At 37.7% G+C, this 19,359-nt stretch overlaps 1 protein-coding gene across 3 annotated transcripts in view; it reads right to left on the minus strand.

Annotated features, from left to right (window-relative positions):
- Positions 1–5,450: 5,450 nt before the first annotated feature.
- Positions 5,451–19,359, minus strand: part of LOC134679807 (solute carrier organic anion transporter family member 4A1-like) — a 112,370-nt gene continuing 98,461 nt past the window's right edge. For all 3 annotated transcript variants that reach the window (XM_063538700.1, XM_063538702.1, XM_063538701.1), the window contains 7 exons: positions 12,035–12,156; positions 11,012–11,257; positions 10,217–10,424; positions 9,005–9,204; positions 8,254–8,398; positions 7,476–7,658; positions 5,451–6,416 (listed from right to left, as the gene is read on the minus strand). In XM_063538700.1, the coding sequence (XP_063394770.1) occupies positions 6,170–6,416; positions 7,476–7,658; positions 8,254–8,398; positions 9,005–9,204; positions 10,217–10,424; positions 11,012–11,257; positions 12,035–12,156 (1,351 nt within the window). In that variant the 3' untranslated portion in view covers positions 5,451–6,169. The remainder of the gene's footprint in view (positions 6,417–7,475; positions 7,659–8,253; positions 8,399–9,004; positions 9,205–10,216; positions 10,425–11,011; positions 11,258–12,034; positions 12,157–19,359) is intronic.

The following is a 19,359-nucleotide window of genomic DNA, read 5'->3' on the forward strand; positions in this document are numbered from 1 at the left end:
GGTGTTAATTAATAATCAAATATAATACAACTTTAAAATCCCTAAAGTAATATGAACTGTTACATAAATATCGTTAAAACTACACATCACAGATACTTTACAATTAAAACAGGCCTTAACCAAATATTCATTGATTGTATAAAATCGGTAAAGTTTAAAAAAATCGTACCCCGGTTTGACAGATGAAGAAGATGGCGCTATGCGCTAGGTGCACGACTGGTGCTGCCCTCCTTTTGTGGGATTTTCTAAGATAAAACTTATGGAGTAAAATTAGTTCAAACGGCTGCCGCTAACATTAATGTGCGAAATTCCTGATCATACGTGACAATCAGCGCCACTTCTCCCTCCACCGACTTCGCACCTTGCCAATACGCCACGGCGCTATGTTTTGCAGTAGGTAACTTGGTTAATATACCATAATATAGATACGGAGCTGCACAGCGCCATTTACATAAGGGCTGGTTTAGACGGCGCGCGAACTGGCATGCGATTTTAGTTACCTACATTGCGGATTGTTAGTTACGTCTATTTCAACCGACCGATTAAAACCCGCAATGTAATGAAATTCGCATGCGAGTTCTCGCATGGTCTAAATGAGCCTTAATCAAATTATAAGCACGAATATGGCTTGGCCTTTATTTCATTACAATCAATCAATCTTTGCATTAACTAAGGGCATTTCCTGACTTGGCAGTAAGAAATCGGTGTGAGACTGGTTGGTGTGGGTGCGGGGGTGCCCGATTCTGTACTGACAAGTCAAGAGGTACCTAAGAATGTTTGGAATGATTAATGTACACGCGTTAAAATAACTTAGGTAAATCGAGGGTAGTTCTAAATCGGTAACAGTAAAAATCGTAAAACGTAACCGGAACATCTGTTTTAGTAGTTCAAAATGTGGAAGTTCTAGTTTTCGTTAGATTTCCATGTGCGTGATTTACTTGCTTAATTGATCGTTTTTTACGGCGAATCACTACGATCAAAACATTATTATAAATGACGTCGGTATAGTACACCGGTCAAATCTTACAATAAAAAAACAATGCGTGATGTAGTTCTGTATTTTTTGTATATTGTTTATAGTCCTTAGAGGAATGTGAGACTATGTTTTGCAAGCAAAAAAAAGTTGTGCTCTCTGCGTAATTTGCGAAAAACTGCAAAAATTTCGGACTTTTTTCAGATTTTACAGTTTCATCATAAAATTATGGGTTTTTGGTCAAAACTTGCTATGTAATGTTGAAAGAATATTAAATTTGGAACAATTTAAGCCCACAAACAGCGCCGTATGTCAAATAGTTCTTGAGATATGGGGCTTTAAAAAAAGGGTATTTTTTTTCCTTGGAATGAAATTACAAGTTTTTCCTATATTTTAAGACAAATATCGGCACAACCGCTCATGCTATGATATATATGGCAATGAAAGTTATAGCAAATTTAATTACCTTTCATTTAAGTGCTAGAAAAAGTCAGTAAGTCTTACAGTACTGAAGTTATCGTAAAAAAATGAAATTGCTATAATGGGGAAGGCAACTAATGTATTGTTTTAGGCATTATAAAAATCCCTTCAAAAGGCAGTACCATTGTCGAGAGCGACGTCAGAGATCAACCATTTTTAAAATGCACTCACGCCACTCACCTCTTAAGCACTTCATTCATTCAGTAATGAAATCAAGACACAATCTGTAGTTTGGCTTGTTTCTCGGCCCCACTTTTTGGTTGTAGCCGTAGATTTCATGATGCCAATTCTGATTTTACAATTTGTTATGGTTTTGAACTTGTTTTAATACGACTGACCTTGACAATAGTTCACGGTAATCGGCGTGGTTTTGGTGAAACACACTGAAATTACTGGAAGTCATGTCATTAGTATCTAGCTTGCGCTCGCTTATTGGTGCTCTTGAGTGTACTCTGAGTCGTGGTAATGGTAATACAAGATCACGATAAAATCCTAACCATAACAAATTGATACATCAGAATCAGTTACCATTACCCACTCTAGGTATACGTTTGTGTTATAATCCACGGGTCTTAACTGGCAATATCCTGTTACTACTAGTCTTTACTAGATAGGTGTATAAACTGACAAACCAAATCATTTATAGAAAAAGAACTGAACGAAACACGTAGGAAAGTATAGATAAGTGTGTGTTAACATGATGTGCCAAGCCGGGCGGATCGCATACATTTGTTTCATATCGGTAAGCTTACATACCGGTTTCTTTAGCCCTTGACTTGACTCGTATAAGCGATATTAATAATGAACTACAGCATCATGTTGAGTAACTGGCGTAATTGGCGTTGGGCGAGCTTTTATAAGATAATTAAAGAGAATATTAATTAAGTTAAGATTAAAAAACCCGTTTTGAACACCCTAAATCCGATAAATTTCCGAATATTTTTAGTTAAATGCCTATATCTACTCTACAATCCGAAAAAAGTTTCACTTGTATCGTGGTTTCATAAAACCACACAATTACTTGTTTTCTATTGATAAATTGACCCATTTACTTTCCAATTATTTTTATTTTTTACTATAAATACATTTATTTTATACAGTAAATACTACTAGTGAAAGAGGTATTGCTAGTTACAACCCGTGGATTGACAACTCTCTGAGCAGTAGCACCACATTCATTTCAGCCTTAACAACCATTGGAAATGAATTTGTAATTTATTGTGTAAATTCGGTAAACCATTGAAGAAGTTTTGATATACTGGTTACATGACAAGACTGAGTCACATACATGCCCTATAACTAAACGTTTACCTAGAGTGGGTAATGGTAGCTGATTCTGATGAATCTTTATGATACGGTTAGGATATTATCGTGATCTTGTATTACCACGACTCAGAGTTCACTCAAGAGCACCAATAAGCGAGCGCGAGCTAGATACTAGTGACATGACTTTCAGTGTGTTTATCCAACACCACGCCAATTGCCGTGAACTATAATTATTACCGTCAAGGTCGGTCGTATGAAAACAAGTTCAAAATCATAACAAATTGTTAAATCGGAATCGGCATCGTGGGATCTATGGCTACAAGCAAAAAATGGAGCCGAGAAACAAGCCAAACTACAGATTGTGTCTTGATTTCATTACTGAATTGAAGTGCTTAAGAGAGGGGTGCATTTTAAAAATGGTTGATCTCCGACGTCGCTCTACTGCTATCGGGGAAAACCGGTAAAAGATAATCGTATATTGTAATGATTAATGATTATGTAACTAAAGTCATGTCTGAAGGTAGTCAAGTAGATGTAGTATATACAGACTATAGTAAAGCGTTCGATAGAATTGACCATAAATTGCTAATCACTAAGTTAAATAATATGGGTATTCACGGTGATCTGTTGCGCTGGTTCACGTCTTATATTATATGTATAATGATTATGTAACTAAAGTCATGTCTGAAGGTAGTCAAGTAGATGTAGTATATACAGACTATAGTAAAGCGTTCGATAGAATTGACCATAAATTGCTAATCACTAAGTTAAATAATATGGGTATTCACGGTGATCTGTTGCGCTGGTTCACGTCTTATATTAATAACAGGTCGCAAGCTGTCGTCATTAACAACTATATGTCTGGCTGGGTAACTGTTCCCAGTGGCGTTCCGCAAGGATCGTTGCTGGGGCCTTTGCTTTTTAATATATTTGTAAATGACATCAGTGATTGTTTCCATTTTTCTAAATTGCTTTGTTTTGCTGACGACATGAAAATTTTTACCAAAGTAAATTCATTAGATGATTCTGCTCTTTTACAAGATGACCTTACGCGTCTCGTTGCATATTGTCAGACCAATAAATTAGACCTCAATGTATCTAAATGTTTTACATTAACCTTCACGAGACAACAAAATGCAATTCCAACTACATATAAGCTTAATAATCATGTGCTCAAAACTGTGCCATATATGAAGGACCTGGGAGTCACCCATGATTCAAAGCTATTATTTGACGCACATATAGATAATATAGTAACTAGTGCTACTAAGGTATTGGGATTTATAATGCGTAGCTCCTTACATTTTACCCAAATTAAAACCATTAAAGTTCTTTATTGTACATATGTAAGAAGCAAACTTGAATATGCGTCTCAAATTTGGAACCCATGTTATAATATTTATGTTAACAGAATTGAACGTATACAGAAAAAGTTTGTAAAATATCTCTGTTTTAAATTGAAAACTCCTTATAATTCGTCAAATTATGACAGTATCTGTAAAAAACATCATCTTGTTCCATTACATAAACGTCGACAGATTGCAGATATTACTTATATACTTAAAATTTTAAATGGTAACATTGATTGTCCTGAATTGCTCGCTAAGCTCTCCTTCAATATTCCATCTAGGTCTAAAAGATACTTCCCTCCCCTCTCAATACCATTTTCATCGCGAAATTATAGAAAGAATAGCTTTCTATTACGAGCTGGTAAAAGTCTAAATGAACTATCGAAAGAGCGTGATATTGACGTTTTTAATAGCAACATCACAACTATAAGACGTATTCTGACAGACAAATTATTTAAGTGAGCGAGTCGTATGCGATAGCATATTACTGTATCGATAGATGTATATTATTAATAAGTTTTGTTTTCCTAGTTCAGTATGTACCATAAAGAGTATTGCTTTGTATTTTAGAATAATATAATAAGTATACGTATTTTAGAATATTAGTGGTAACACGTTGTAAAATTTAGTGCTAATAACCACCATTTGTTTGTTAACCTGTTGCTATTGGCGGGAACCTATAATTGGCTTTCTGTTATCTATATACATATCTATTGTACAATTGATAGCTGTTGGTTCTCCGAATAATAAATAAATAAATAAATAAATAAATAAATAAATAAATAAATATTGCGCTCTCGACGATGGTACTGCCTTTTGAAGGGATTTTGACAATGCCTTAAACAATACATCAGTTGCCTTCCCCATTATAGCAATTTCATTTTTTTACGATAACTTCAGTACTGTAAGACTTACTGACTTTTTCTAGCACTTAAATGAAAGGTAATTAAATTTTCTATAACTTTATTCATTGCAATATATATCATAGCATGAGCGGTTGTGCCGATATTTGTCTTAAAATATAGGAAAAACTTGTAATTTCATTTCAAGGAAAAAATACCCTTTTTTTAAAGCCCCATATTTCAAGAACTATTTGACATAAGCCACTGTTTATGGGCTTAAATTTTTCCAAATTTAATATACTTTCAACATTACATAGCAAGTTTTGACCAAAAACCCATAGTTTTACAATAAATCTGTAAATTCTGAAAAAAGTCTGAAATTTTTGCAGTTTTTCGCAAATTACACAGAGAGCACAACTTTTTTTTGCTTGCAAAACATAGTCTCACATTCCTCCAAGGACTCCAAACAATATATAAAAAATACAGAACTACATCACGCATTGTTTTTTTAGGAGATTTTTTTGTAAGATTTGACTGGTCTATAGTGCTTTAATCTTTTTATTTTAAAACTACCCACATTTTTATCAGTTTCTAAAGGGTACTAACGTATAATACAATTTGCGAATGGTATTTAGTTTTAATTTAGGTATGAACCTTTTGGTAATCATGGTAGATACAATTGGTAAGTACCAAGTAATCAAAAACCTTTTAACAATAAATAGAACTGTTACCACTTATCGATAAAATTGACTAATTATACCGACTTCCGAGCAAAGCTACTTAAAACGAAAGGATGAACAAGAAGGAAGATGAGAAAAGAAAGAAAGATGAAGATGAGAGATGGGAAGGAAGGAGGATGAGGAAGGAGGAGGAAGGAAATGGGTAAAATTACCATTCACCTGGTTACCTAAATATAAAATACTGGATACCTAAGTATTAGGTATTTTATGTAATAAATGTACCTTGTTTGCCAAGGCAAATCTAAATCTAGCAACCCCTCGAAGATAACATTCATAGGTATGTTCAATATTTAAAAAAACGCAAAATTCTATATTCCAGCAAAGTTTAATGGTTTTTTTTTGGGTTTCGAGGAAATTATGATAATTCCTTCATTACCTATATAAATTCAGTACGAGCATGTAAATTCAGTATAAAATAGCACTAAGGCTATCCGTAATCCGTATAAAGGGGTGCCAAAATCAGAATATCTTAACGCCCATACCAGGCCAGACTACTTAAAAAAGTCCTTTACAAATATCTTACAAATGCTCACTACACTCTAACGCCGCGTTACAATACCCGTTCCCCACTTTATCCCCGTTGGCAACATTGTTGGCAACATTACCGTTGGCAACTCCGTTGGTCTTCTCGGCGCAGACGACGAGGTCTACTGAAGGTACGACGGCGTTGCCGGTCTTGCCGCCCGGCGGTCTGTAGAACCACCAGGCTAGGAAGAAGAAGAGAAGAGAACAGAGCTTGCCTAGGAGGGCTAGGGCTAGCATGTACCTGGAATATAAAGAAATCTTTTTAATAAGGGCGTAGCACTTACATTGAAGTGTTTTATTTGAAGTAGGAATACTTACGCCTGAATACCACTTGCAAAAGATTAAGCAAAGTCATACTGATTTTTATACGAATTTTTCCGCAAGTTCACGAATAGTGTGTCAGAGGGGTTAGGAGGGTTAAAAGAGTTGCGCGAAGATATCAGCCTGTCAGTTAATCATCGAATGGAGGTCACGGGGGAGGCCTATGTTCAGCAGTGGACGTCTTATGGCTGAGATGACGATAATGATGATGATGAGTTAATCTCAAAAGGTGACAGTTCCGAACAACTGACAGGCTGATATCGTCCGACGAACTGGTAATCTGTGCATAGGCGTACGCACGGTGGGGCAAGTGGGGCAACTTGCCCCACCCTGGTCTGTGGTCTGACGAGAAGCTAAAAAATTTTAGGAACAATTAAGGCACGTAACCCTATCTGCCCCACCCTTAAAAAAATGCTGGGTACGCCTATGAAAGACGAAATGCAAGACGAAAGTCTTTAATAAATATGTGTTACCAGTGATGACTTACGGCTCCGAAACGTGGTCTTTCACTATCGGCGTCATTTCAAAACTCAAAGTCGCTCAACGAGCTATGGAGAGGGCTATGCTCAGAGTTTCTCTACGTGATCGAATCAGAAATGAGGAGATCCGAAGACGAACTAAAGTCACCGACATAGCCCACCGGATTAGCAAGCTGAAGTGGCAATGGGCAGGCCACATTGTACGCAGAGAAGATGGCCGATGGGGTCGAAAAGTGCTCGAGTGGAGACCACGGACTAGCAAGCGCAGCGTAGGACGTCCACCCACAAGGTGGACAGACGACCTTGTTAAGGTCGCCGGAAGACGCTGGATGCGGGTCGCTTCCAACCGGCACGTATGGAGGTCCAAGGGGGAGGCCTATGTTCAGCAGTGGACGTCTTATGGCTGAGATGATGATGATGATGACGCCTGATGAATCTGTGGCCCCCTTTAGAACTACCTCATACTATCCAAAAGACACTATTAAACGCTGGTTACCAACCTGCTCATATTGTAGTTATCATAAAGCAAGCAAGCCCCAGAGCGGTCGCAGGTCCGCGCCCACAGCGAACACGACAGGTCGATGAGGAATCCGAACAGTAGTGGAGCCGGGATGGTGCCGAGCAGACGGACCTTGATCCATTGGATCCCGAGGGCGAATGAACGCTGGTCTTCGCGTACGCATCTGTGAATGTGGCAAAAACTATTAGCTTATCCTTGAACAGTGTGCTTTACAGTTACGTTACAAAAAAAGTCAATCTGATCAAAAGAAAAACAGAACACGCTTGTACAGATGTAGTGGATAATTGTTTTCCATCGTATTTTCCCGGAAACGTTCGTATGTGTCATACTTGTCAACCTCAGTACTTTTTATATCGAGACTGATTGAAATAGCAAGACACGTTCGTACGTTTCCGTGAAAATACGATGGAAAATAATTATGCACTACATCTGTAATTGCCAGATGGTTTTTGTTGATCAATTCCATACGAGTAGAATAAGCCCGATGAAACGTTATTAACCTGTTTTTTTGTTTATTCTGTTGGGGAATACAAAGACATTTGATTTACGATTACATACAAGTATAGGTTAATTTGCATAAACATATTTTGCAGCATGATGCATTAGAGGATTTGTAAATCTTGACATGTTTACACATTATGGCGTTGTGGAGGGTATGGCTTACCGTGTGCGAGTATGGCCTGTGTGAGCGTCTTTTGCGGTCATAAAGCTAAGTTCAAAATGTTAAGAGTACTTATAACAATAATGTAGGTAGGTACCTCAGTGTGGCAGAAAGAGCAGGCATGGTAGCTATGAACGTGAACAGCATGACGCAGAAAGAAAGGAACACGAACAGCCACAGATACGGGCAGGACGAGCTGCAGATACTGTTGATGGCTTCGTACGGGACTGACACGTTCGAATCTGGGGAATACAAATAAAATGTTCTTGAGATAACAGTCCACAAATTCTTCTAAAACAAAGACAACGGGTGCTAAAGTATTTTGCCTTTAAGCAAGAGTTTCCTAGCTACGGTTCTGCCCCGTTAGCCAAAGGCCTGGCCGTAGCCCTCGATTCAAAGTTTATTGGAAACTCCTATTCTTAAGAGTTATGTAGATGGAATGATAGATATAAAAATTTCATCGGGTGTTTTATTTTGTGTGACGGAAGGTCACACAGGAGAAGGAGGCGTAGGTGTAGGCTCATTTTCTGTCATTGCCTGACAACTGACATGTCAAACATGTTTCAATTAGTTTTTCATCCACTAGGAGTCAACCGTCAACGCTTAAGTTACCTATTGGCTGAAATTACGAAGATTAGGCCTAGAGTCCACTCCTTTTAGACTACATGGAACACTGTACAAGGAAGTCCCATTGCCTTTAGCGGTGCCAGCACTCCCTGGCTGCAGCCGGAGTGACAGGGCGAGTAGTAGACGATGTCGTCAGCGCCGCAGACAGCACTTGCAGTCTTTCGAACGACGACTAATCAGAGCTGAATAACTTTTAAAGTAGGTGTTTCTAGTAAACCTACCTGGAATACTGTACAAGGAAGTCCCATTGCCAATGCAAGCACAGTCGCTGTATAGCTGAGCGACCCCGGCCAGCACGCCCTGGCTGCAGCCGGCGTGGCAGGGCGAGTAGTAGACGACGCCGTCGGCGCCGCAGACGGGCGCGAACGCCGCGCCGGAGCACCCGCAGTTGGCGTTGCAGGCCGCGGACAATCGGTCCGAGCTGGGGAATTATTACATTCAAATTTCATAATTATGTTCGGATGTTTAGCGAGTGTTCGACGGAAGAAGAAATTTGGGAAATTCTCTTTTGTTTGAAACTTTAAAAGGGTTAAGGGTTTTAAGGGATTTTTTTTACTTTTAACTTTATGTTCTTAACTGTTGTTTTGCATCAGGTCAGGATCTAATGGTGGTATCCTGGAGAAGTATTTTTATAATAGCTAAATATAAGGTACATCGCCGTGATTATGATCACAAGAAACTGTTGATGAATCAATTATTTTTAAGAAGAACTAGCGACCCGCCCCTGCTTTGCACGGGGAAACCTAAACAAATTATGTAGGTACCTATTATAACCTTCCTCAAGAATCACTTTATTGATAGATGAAAACCGCATGAAAATCCGTTCAGTAGTTTTTGAGTGTATCGCGAACATACAAACAGACAGACACGGCGGCGGACTTTGTTTTATAAGATGTATAGATTTAGATAAGTATATTAACTAACAACTAGTAAAAAAATTAAGTTATGTTTAATTAAACATTATTTTTTACCATGTCACCATCATCATTGGCCTTTAAGTCTATTGCAGACGATTTATGGTGTAACATACATTACACTGCCTGGGACGGAATTAAGGAAACGCAGGGATGCCCAGCACCTGCATTACCCTCTCGGCTTCACTGTCTTATGCCACAGGAAAGGCGAGCCAATACGTGTGGAGACAGGTCAGCTGCAGGAATCTGTCGCATATTTCAGGTTGGACCCTACTAGCGCCTTACGGAAACTCCATTCCGGGTTTTATTTTGGTATCCTTCTCCTAGATGGATTGCAAAACAATGCTAAGAGGACCATCTCCCCTGTGACGAAATAGCTTCTTGCTTCGTTTACCATGTAACTTGTTCAGTTTGTCAGCTGTTTTTGTAGCAACCAATTTTGTTACCAATATAATCCAATTGATGTAAGCAACAATGTCTACGTGAAATGAAACCCAATAAACATTTCAAATAACCTACCCAGCCACACTAGGAGAGTTATATGCCACAGTGACCCCAGCAAAGGGATAGTCGTCACACGTCAACACGAAGCTAAATGTGAAGGCAGCAGCGACCAACGTTGCGGCCACGCATAGCTTGATGATGCCGGCACAAGCGAGGTTCCAGCGTTTGACCAGCCAGCCTCCGAGGAATGTTCCACCTCCGCCAGCAGGGACTGTGATAACACCTGCAAAAAGGATTCTAATGTTAGAAATTGTTTTTAGTAGAGGTACCTAGTTTAAGGAATGTTTCCAAGATACGTAAAACCAAAGGGAGCGAAACAGCGATTATAGAAGCAAAATCATGGTTTTTCGAGAATACGAGACAAAAAAAACACATGGCTCCATCCTCATTTAAAGCAAAAAGATGAAGACATAGAGGCACGTTACTTTTTACATGTACCTAAGTACTTAATAACAGTTCTAAGTAGATGGATTTACCTACAAATGTAACTTATAAAACGTTTTCCATTTAAAACATCCATCCTTCATTTTGTTTTGCTGCCCTAAATGTGATAACCCTATAATTATATGCCAGTCAATCTTGCAGCAGTTTTACCGAGTAGATAATATCCGTCATCACTTTCAGTCAATTCTAAACCTTAATGAGATCTACAACGGGAGAACTTTAGCCAGTCTTCTCCGAGGCAACAGGGACAACGCCGTCCTCGAAACGTCGGAGGTAAATCTTAAAACTTAAATACGCGATAGTCCCGTTGTACAATTTAATAATGTGGAAAAATCGTGAAGGTATAATCAGAACAAACCTGCTTACCTAGCAACAGAGCAGCTTCTGACGCGCTAACCGCGAACTGGTTCTCAATCAGCTTGGGCAGAAACGCGGCGAATCCTGAGATCAGCATGCCCTCACTGGCTCCCGCCAGGTTCAGGAACAAGAACGTGGGGTTCCGGAGCAGCGCCGTGGCCGCTCGAGGCAGTTCTCGGAGAGAGCTGAAGGCGGCAGATTTGGAGGCCGAGTCGTGAGCTTCGGAGACTTTGGAGTTGCGGATTTCTTCGGCACCTAGAAGATAAAAAGAGTACATTGTTAACCAAGGGATGAAAGGCACTCATTTCTGCCGAGGTAGTTTGGCGCTCGAACGCAGTTCAGGCAACTATTGTCCAAAAATTAAATGGATTTAGATCCCTGACCCTAATGTATCGCTGCCGTTACTGTTTCGGTGCTCTGTAACCGGAGGACGTAGCCAGAGAAGGTAGCCTACAACTTTGTAGGTTTGTAGGGTTCAGTATACCTATACCAATATATGGGCCCTTTAAATATGTAATATGTAAATCGCATGGAACCATTGGGCGGCACATGATTGGTGGTGCGGAGAGTCTAGGAATTATGCCTAGTGGATGTCTTTTGACTTATATGGTGATCACGAATGTAGCCTTGATGCTTTAATTTGCTAGTATACATTATCAAATACCTGTCTTGTACCAACAGCAACAGTCTTAACTGTCCATCGGTGGACCTTATGCCTTTTGTAATAAGGTTTACCGATGGACAGTTAATAACAGTGTGGGCCATGGTATGTATGTAAACAGGGCATGTAGACACCAGGGCTGTAACCGCGAAAATCGAAGTTCGCAAATTGCGGGCATTTTTCTCTGTCACTCTAATTACGCCTTCATTGGAGTAAAAGAGAAAGATCCCCGCAATTTGCGAATTTCGGTTTTCGCGGTAGCCCCTCTGCTTTAAAGCTGTTGTTAGTCAGCTAGTGTGGTAACTGGTAAATGGATGAGATCGGACGGACTAGAAGTGTGGGCGTTTTTTTCTATAACCTATCACAGTTACCTGGGAGCTCGTAGGGGAAAGCCAACAGTGGAACTGCCACTATAAGGCAGAGAAGTGCTGATAACAGAAACCCGATCCACCACGCGCCGATCCACACGGAGCTCACTGGAGTTATGCCGAGACTGGAAATGAAAAATTTTCAACAATTACTGAAGGAATAAAATTGAGATGCCTACTAAATGGAATTCTGGTGAGTAGTATATATACTTGATAGATAAGTACCTATGATCGACGAACGAAATAATTTACTATGAAATTTGGTGAGCAGCTTCGATAATTTATACTCTATCTATTGTCTATAGAATTAGACCAAGATAAGTCTGCAACGATTTTGAGCACTCGCAGCTAGTACAAGTGTGTTATTTATACGTCATAATTTCATAGAAGTTTGACCTTTAAAATAACACTTGTACTGCGTGTGCTATCAAAATCGTTGCAGACTTATCTTGTACTAACTCTATACTTATACATTTTTTTGTGGATTGTTATTTGAATTACTTATTTTTAAAATGGCAGGGCCGGGGATTGGCTATGTCTAAGTTACAGCTCAAAGAGCCACCTATACATTATTTAACTGGTGGCATAAAAGCATACAATTAAGGTAAAGGGCCCCTGTTTCGGCAGGTTAAGGCTCTTGAGAGTGAGTTGAGAGTTTGTATATTTTTTTAAATATTACTAAGCATATCAATACCTTGAAAGCTTTTGAATAAGTTATATATGTTATTTGTTAATCATTTAATGTATAAACTGTAGGGTTTTAGTTGAAACTTTTTTTTATATGAATTTTTTCGTGAACCTCTTATTTGGCTCCCATTTCGTGATACAAATTTAGGTCAGCTCCTAAGTTCGTGAATTCGTGTCCCCTGTTTCGGGATAAAGTTTTCTTAGAGAAATTGGTGATAATATGCGGATAATCATTTTAAATAATTAACGGTCTTACATACTTACGAATAATTGGAAGCTTAAAGTTTTTTGTACTCGTCGACTTTAATGGTTGAATTAAGACTTTGTAAATCATATGGGTACTTTAATACTTGATTAAAAGCCAAACTATATAAATAAAAAAAAATGAAAAAAAACGTTTTTAAATATTTAAAAAATAACTAAAAATAAAAATTGTTTACAAAAAATAATTTACTATCTTATACGTTAAATTTAAACATACACAAAAATAAATCAAATAAATTTAATAATAAATAAGATTGTGCTAGTAGTTAATATGAGAATATACGTGGAATATACCTTAAAATTTTTAACTCGGGTCACATTCAAACTCGTTTTATGAGAATTCTAGTGAAAAAAACATATACCGAATTTCGCTCATACGAAACTTCATGAAATACATTAATTGTTTCCTAATTTATTTTTTTAATTATCTTCGTTGTTATATTTAAAAACAAGCACTCAAAATGTATCTAGAAAATCCTTGATTCGTGAGTGGCACGAAATAGGAGACGAGACACACAAAAAATAAAATGACCGCTATTTAGTGAGTCGATTTATTGCAATTTTAAGTTATTTCTATGCATATATTCAATCTTTTTTCTTATCAAATCAATTACTAAGGAACCCACAGAAACACTCTCAAAAACTTTTATTCGAATGGGTTTAGCTTTATTCCTTCCTATAAGCTTAACAAGTGAGAGCGCGCACCTTACGCCTAAAAAAAGTGCACGCATACAACACAGCTGTTCGCGGCCGTCTGACAGTTTCGACCGTCGTATTATTCTCAGTTTAATCACTAAAATATTGGTTATTATTTTATTGAAGAGATTAAATATTACAGATTTTTTTCATATGTATAATTTGAATAAAAAATATTTGAATTCCTTATTATTTGCGCCAGAAACAAAACTAACGAAATAACGTACTAACACGAACTTGGGGCCGTTTACCTTAATAGACTTTGTTTAAACTTTTTTTTTCTGACCATAAATAAAATGTTACGGCCGACTGCTAAGCTTGTATTAAAACTGTATAAGTGCGCTTCACATTTAGACAGTTTAAGGTTTTTTCCCAAACGAATGAAACTAACCACAAATTACTGATGCACTCAATGCTCAATTACTCAACGCACACTGAGCGTGTAGTCGCTCAACTTGAGTACTTCCGCGCGTATGCGGTTTGCTCAGCAATCGAGATGCAGACGCTCAGATGTTTGACGTACACTTGGCGTTGATTATTGGATAGCTAAATGAGTCGCATGCGAGCAAACATAGATTACATTAGAGTGGTTAATATGTAATGGAATTTGAACAAAAACTAAAAAGGGCTAGAAATCTAGTTCCACGCTGACCTGTGAAATAGTGAAGTCCAAATACAACTAGGTATCTCTAAGGGTCTTTCGAACCAAAACGTTCTGTGACCGTTAAAGCGTTCACTAAATTTTAATGTATGGGAAGTTTCATGACTTTCATCGGTCTCTAATACTGCGTGACGTTGATCGGTCTGTTAACTTTGGTTGGTGCAGCTGACCCTAAATCTTTCCCTATTAATCAATTGAATAAAATAATCGAGTGAAAGAGTGATACTGCAATAATGTTGTCAACCTCATCAAAAACATAAAAGGTGCATAGTCAATAAAATAAGTTTTTGGCATAAATTTCATTTTTGGTACAAGCTTTTATCGCTGACTGTACTTTTCTTACGACAGACAACTAATACTCGAGACAATTCTAAAAACCCCTAACACTACAATTAGGTTGCATTGTTTCATCACAGAGTTCCTATGGCCACCTCCTGTCTCCATCGTCAGATCAGCTCGATTGTACCATAATATTGCATTGTCATGCGATTTATGCATGCATGCAAAATTTCAGCTCAATCGGAAACCGGGAAGTGGATCAAATTTAACTTGCAAGATTTGATTACAGACAGACAGGACAACGGTCAGGTGAAACTAAATGAAAGCTTGTAAAATAGTAGTAATTTTTTTTTACGTAATATATTTCAACATAAATGAAATAAGTTTCTGTCAAATGAATATTTTATTTTCGATACGAGCTAGTTATTGTCGACAGAACCGCTCTTTGCGAAAAGAGTTATTTCGGCCTGGCCGCGTAGCCAAGATGCCGATCGCTTACGCTCCGTAGCGATCGAAACGCAACTGTCACTGTCGCACTAATATAGAAGAGTGATAGAGAGACATAATGCTTTTCGTTGTCGAAGCGATAGCGATTGTAACCTTGGCTAGGCCGGCAGGAGCTATGTGGAAAAATAGTTGCTATGGAGAAAAACATGTGTAGAAAATGCCCAAGCATCAAGTCTTTGTATCGAAAAGATAAAATGTATGTACGAAAAGTTTCGTGAAAATTTCCACACATTATTTAAGTTTCTATTGGCATTTTTTCTCAACGCTAGTGTCCTGGACCCCTATTCGACAAGCGACATTTGACGTTTCGTGTTGATCTCCCGTTGATGTGGGAAAAATCATAAGTTCTCGAATACGTATTACAATGTCAAAATTTGACATTAACAATCCACAGTTAGGGTGACAAGCAAACCAAACCGAACCACTCTTAGTTTAGAGTTGAGTTTTGGTTGTACCAAATGATATTATCCACCGTTGATGGAATCAAGACTCAGTATGCAATAAAATCAACTGTTGATTTGATGTGGATTCGAAATCTGACAGTTGTAATAGTCCCACTAAGTTTCTACTATTTGCATTAATCATATCTATCGAGCTATCTAGCGATAGTGTAGATGTAGACTGTAGACCAGCGGTTGGCAACCAGTGGCCCGCGAACCTCTCACTTGCGGCCCCCGAGCCTCCCTGGCTATTTTGTATTATTGACAAATGACAATGTCTGTATAAAGTCATAAATATTAACAAAGTGCGGCCCGCGTCCACTTCGTAAACTGCTATGTGGCCCTTGGCTGTTAAGTAAAAGGTTGCCGACCGCTGCTGTAGACGAACAATTCAATGTATTTCTAACTCGTGAGCTCTCAGCAAAATAAAGGGCGTCTAAAATGAATTGAAATAATAGAACCCTTCAAATGCTAAACGGGAAACGCACACTTCAGTATTGTTCTATTATAATTGTTCTTTTTGTTTTGTTATGATCTTTGACGACAAAATGGAACTAGTCAGATGTTGTAAGGGTTAGGGTTTGTTGGCTTACGGTTTGACGCGTTTACTAGTGACCAGATTTGACGTTGATTGCAAAAAATAATATGTAAAAGAAAACCCTAACTAAAGAAAGAGCGGTAGCCCAGTTCAGATGTCAGAACTTGTCATGGTTTTGATCTTATTTTGAGACCTTGAAAATTTCTTACACGGATTGGTGCATGCGGAATGAAGTGAAAGTCGTGCGTGAGATGTGGGCCAATCACCAAGATGCTCGTCAATGTCGTATCAAAACCAGTTTAAAATCATAACAAATTATTAAATCTGAATCGGGCTCTGGGATAAACTAATAGACTCAAGTAATGAAACGTGACACTAATTATATAATTTACATACAATTCGTCCCGTTTATAAGTCTCACTTTTAAGTGAATCTCAGCTCTGATCAACTGCCAGTGCATCCTAAAAGAGTTTGGAAATTTAATTAGTAATTCAACTAATTAGTGTATGTGTTCAATTAGGTACTTTACACATAACTTTTGGTTACCTATAAAACAAACTATATTTGAACATAAAAATAATACAAATATTTTCGTCGCTGTGCCTACAAAAGTCGCTATGTGATTTTTGTCGATTTTTAGGTTTTAATGCCATTTTGAACCTTATTTCCATACGCATATGCTCCAAAAACAGCGTTGAGCTTATTTAAATATTTAAGGATTTAACAAATGTAGGTATGTGACGCCCATACAATGAATGCTCTTCCTATAATCGCTAACTGGAATAAATCACATAACTACATTAGCGTAGTTGAACAGCAATTACAGACGTGCGCTCGCTATGTCATTCTTGACACATAGCGATATTTTCTACAAGTTTACTGAAAAATTATTAGATGCGCTTGCGCCCGATATGTAGTTTCTCGCACATAGCGATAATTTTTGTACTAGTTGGAGTCGATGCTGTGTTTCCAGACCGTGCGTTTTACGACACATGGCGGAATTTTCTTATAGCAATCCAGTATCCAGTCTGCCGTATGTTATTACGTGTGTGTAGAAATAATTGAGTTTTGTGAGTTTTCGTTACAAGTTATTGGCAGTTTTACTTAAAGGTAACAAGTGAATGAAAAATTACATAAAAAATAGAAATATGTATTGCCTATTGTATATTTCATTATTTAAGTACTGTCGAATGGAGTATCGAAACAAACGATTCTGGTTTACCGATGCTTTTGGTTCAAAATATTATGTACTTCATCATCATCATCTCAGCCATAAGACGTCCACTGCTGAACATAGGCCTCCCCCTTGGATCTCCATACGTGCCGGTATGTACTTAATTGTGATTTATCTCTGATAAAAAAAATGTAATAAAGTTAGCGCAATGTACTTTATAACATGAACATGCATTTATGCATTACCTACTTAAATATTTTTTTTTTCATATTATATTATAGGACATTCTTACACAGATTGACTAAGTTCAACAGTAAGCTCGAGAAGGCTTGTGTTGTGAGTACTCAGACAACGATATATATAATATATAAATACTTAAATACATAGAAAACAACCATGACCAAGCCACACCTCAGAAACAAATATCTTTGTCATCACACAAATAAATGCCCTTACTGGGATTCGAACCCAGGAACAGCGCCTTCACAGGCAGGGTCAATATCTTAACTTAATATAAAGACAATTGTTTATTTTCAACTCGGCTAGGCAATATCGTGTCGTGTTTAATATTGTAACATAGATAATAAATGAAAAAAAAGTAGTAAACATCAGACAAATACATAATTATATTATTCATGCCTTTTCAAAGGAAAATAATAAGTACCAGAATATATGTAGAAGAGTCGTTTGAATTCTTTATTTCGTATGCTGTTGGGTTGGGAGTAAGAAGTTTAAAAAATTATTAGAAGACCACAAAATTTTAATTTGCAAGCCACGTAAATACCGCAGTCAAGTGACCGTTGTGTTGCCTACAAGCAAGGAAATATTAATATGTAGTGATATCTAGTTATAATAAAAAAGTACGTAGACTATTCAATCATAATTAAATTTCCATTATATCGACTTAATAGTTTTTTTTCTGTTTTATTGAACACCCCCATCATTTTATTAAATAGCCATGTGACGATAAAGCACACAAATTGTATAAGGTTCTTAATAATTAAAACTAGCCATGTACAGGTTAAGTCACTTAGCGGTTTTTACGACTCTAACAAAAATCGCTATGTAACATATTTATAAGAAAAGATTTTTTTCACACTATTGAAACTAAAATATCATTTCAGGTAATTCCGTAATATATGTTAAAGTGCAAATACTTTTATCATAAAAATTATGATTTGTATATGTTCAATAGTTATCGAAATAAACAGTTTTTTGTGTCTCCTGTAAAGTAGGTTAAAAACACATGGCGACTATTGCACGCACAGCGACGTTTTGAGCTGTATATTACGGTACACACTGTACGTATACCTGGTCTAACTGATAAAAGGCAGCAGACGAGCCTTACGCTCGTTTGCTACGATAATAAAATTGTCCCTTTAAACGAACTCTGGGTTCCAAACCGCACTAACAACCATACGCACAAAACCCCTCTTCCGATAGCCCGGAGCTAAAAATCGTTATAACTCCACAAAAGACCCGAACAAACACTTATACAGCTTCACCCACGCATATTAAAACGATACCACAAAACTGCAGTTCAAAAGTCGGAAAATCATATTCCCGCGAAATCTGAGCTGGAAACTGAAATTAATTTGGCTGGCAACACAATAGGATGAAAGCGAGAGCTACTTGGCTGAATGAAGCCCGCCTGTGCCGGTGTCAGATGAGATATTAAAAGTATAACGCGTGTCTGTGGTAACGATATTTTTTTTAATCGTAGGTACAGTTCTCAATTTCAACAGACTCTTTAACTTAAGCGCTTCATACACCTTAATTAGAATAGTCTGTCAAGTCATTTCCGTCAGTAGAAAAAGAGCAGATTAAAAAAATGTTCGCGCTAAGGGTAATCGTCCCATAGATAATTTTAATTTCGCGCATTTGGCTACTGACAAACTGGTTTGACCGGCTATAATTCAGTAACTGACGACAAGGACGCAGCTATACGTTACACACTGTCACTTCTCACTTCTACGTATTACTGGGCCCCTGTCGTCAATAGGGATGTTTCCTGTACCTACTTAAAATAAATTATTTCAAACCGTGCACGAAATATAGCACCAGATAATTATTAGAAACACA

The sequence above is a fragment of the Cydia fagiglandana genome, chromosome 3, assembly GCF_963556715.1.
Source record: "Cydia fagiglandana chromosome 3, ilCydFagi1.1, whole genome shotgun sequence".
Lineage (NCBI taxonomy): Eukaryota > Metazoa > Arthropoda > Insecta > Lepidoptera > Tortricidae > Cydia > Cydia fagiglandana.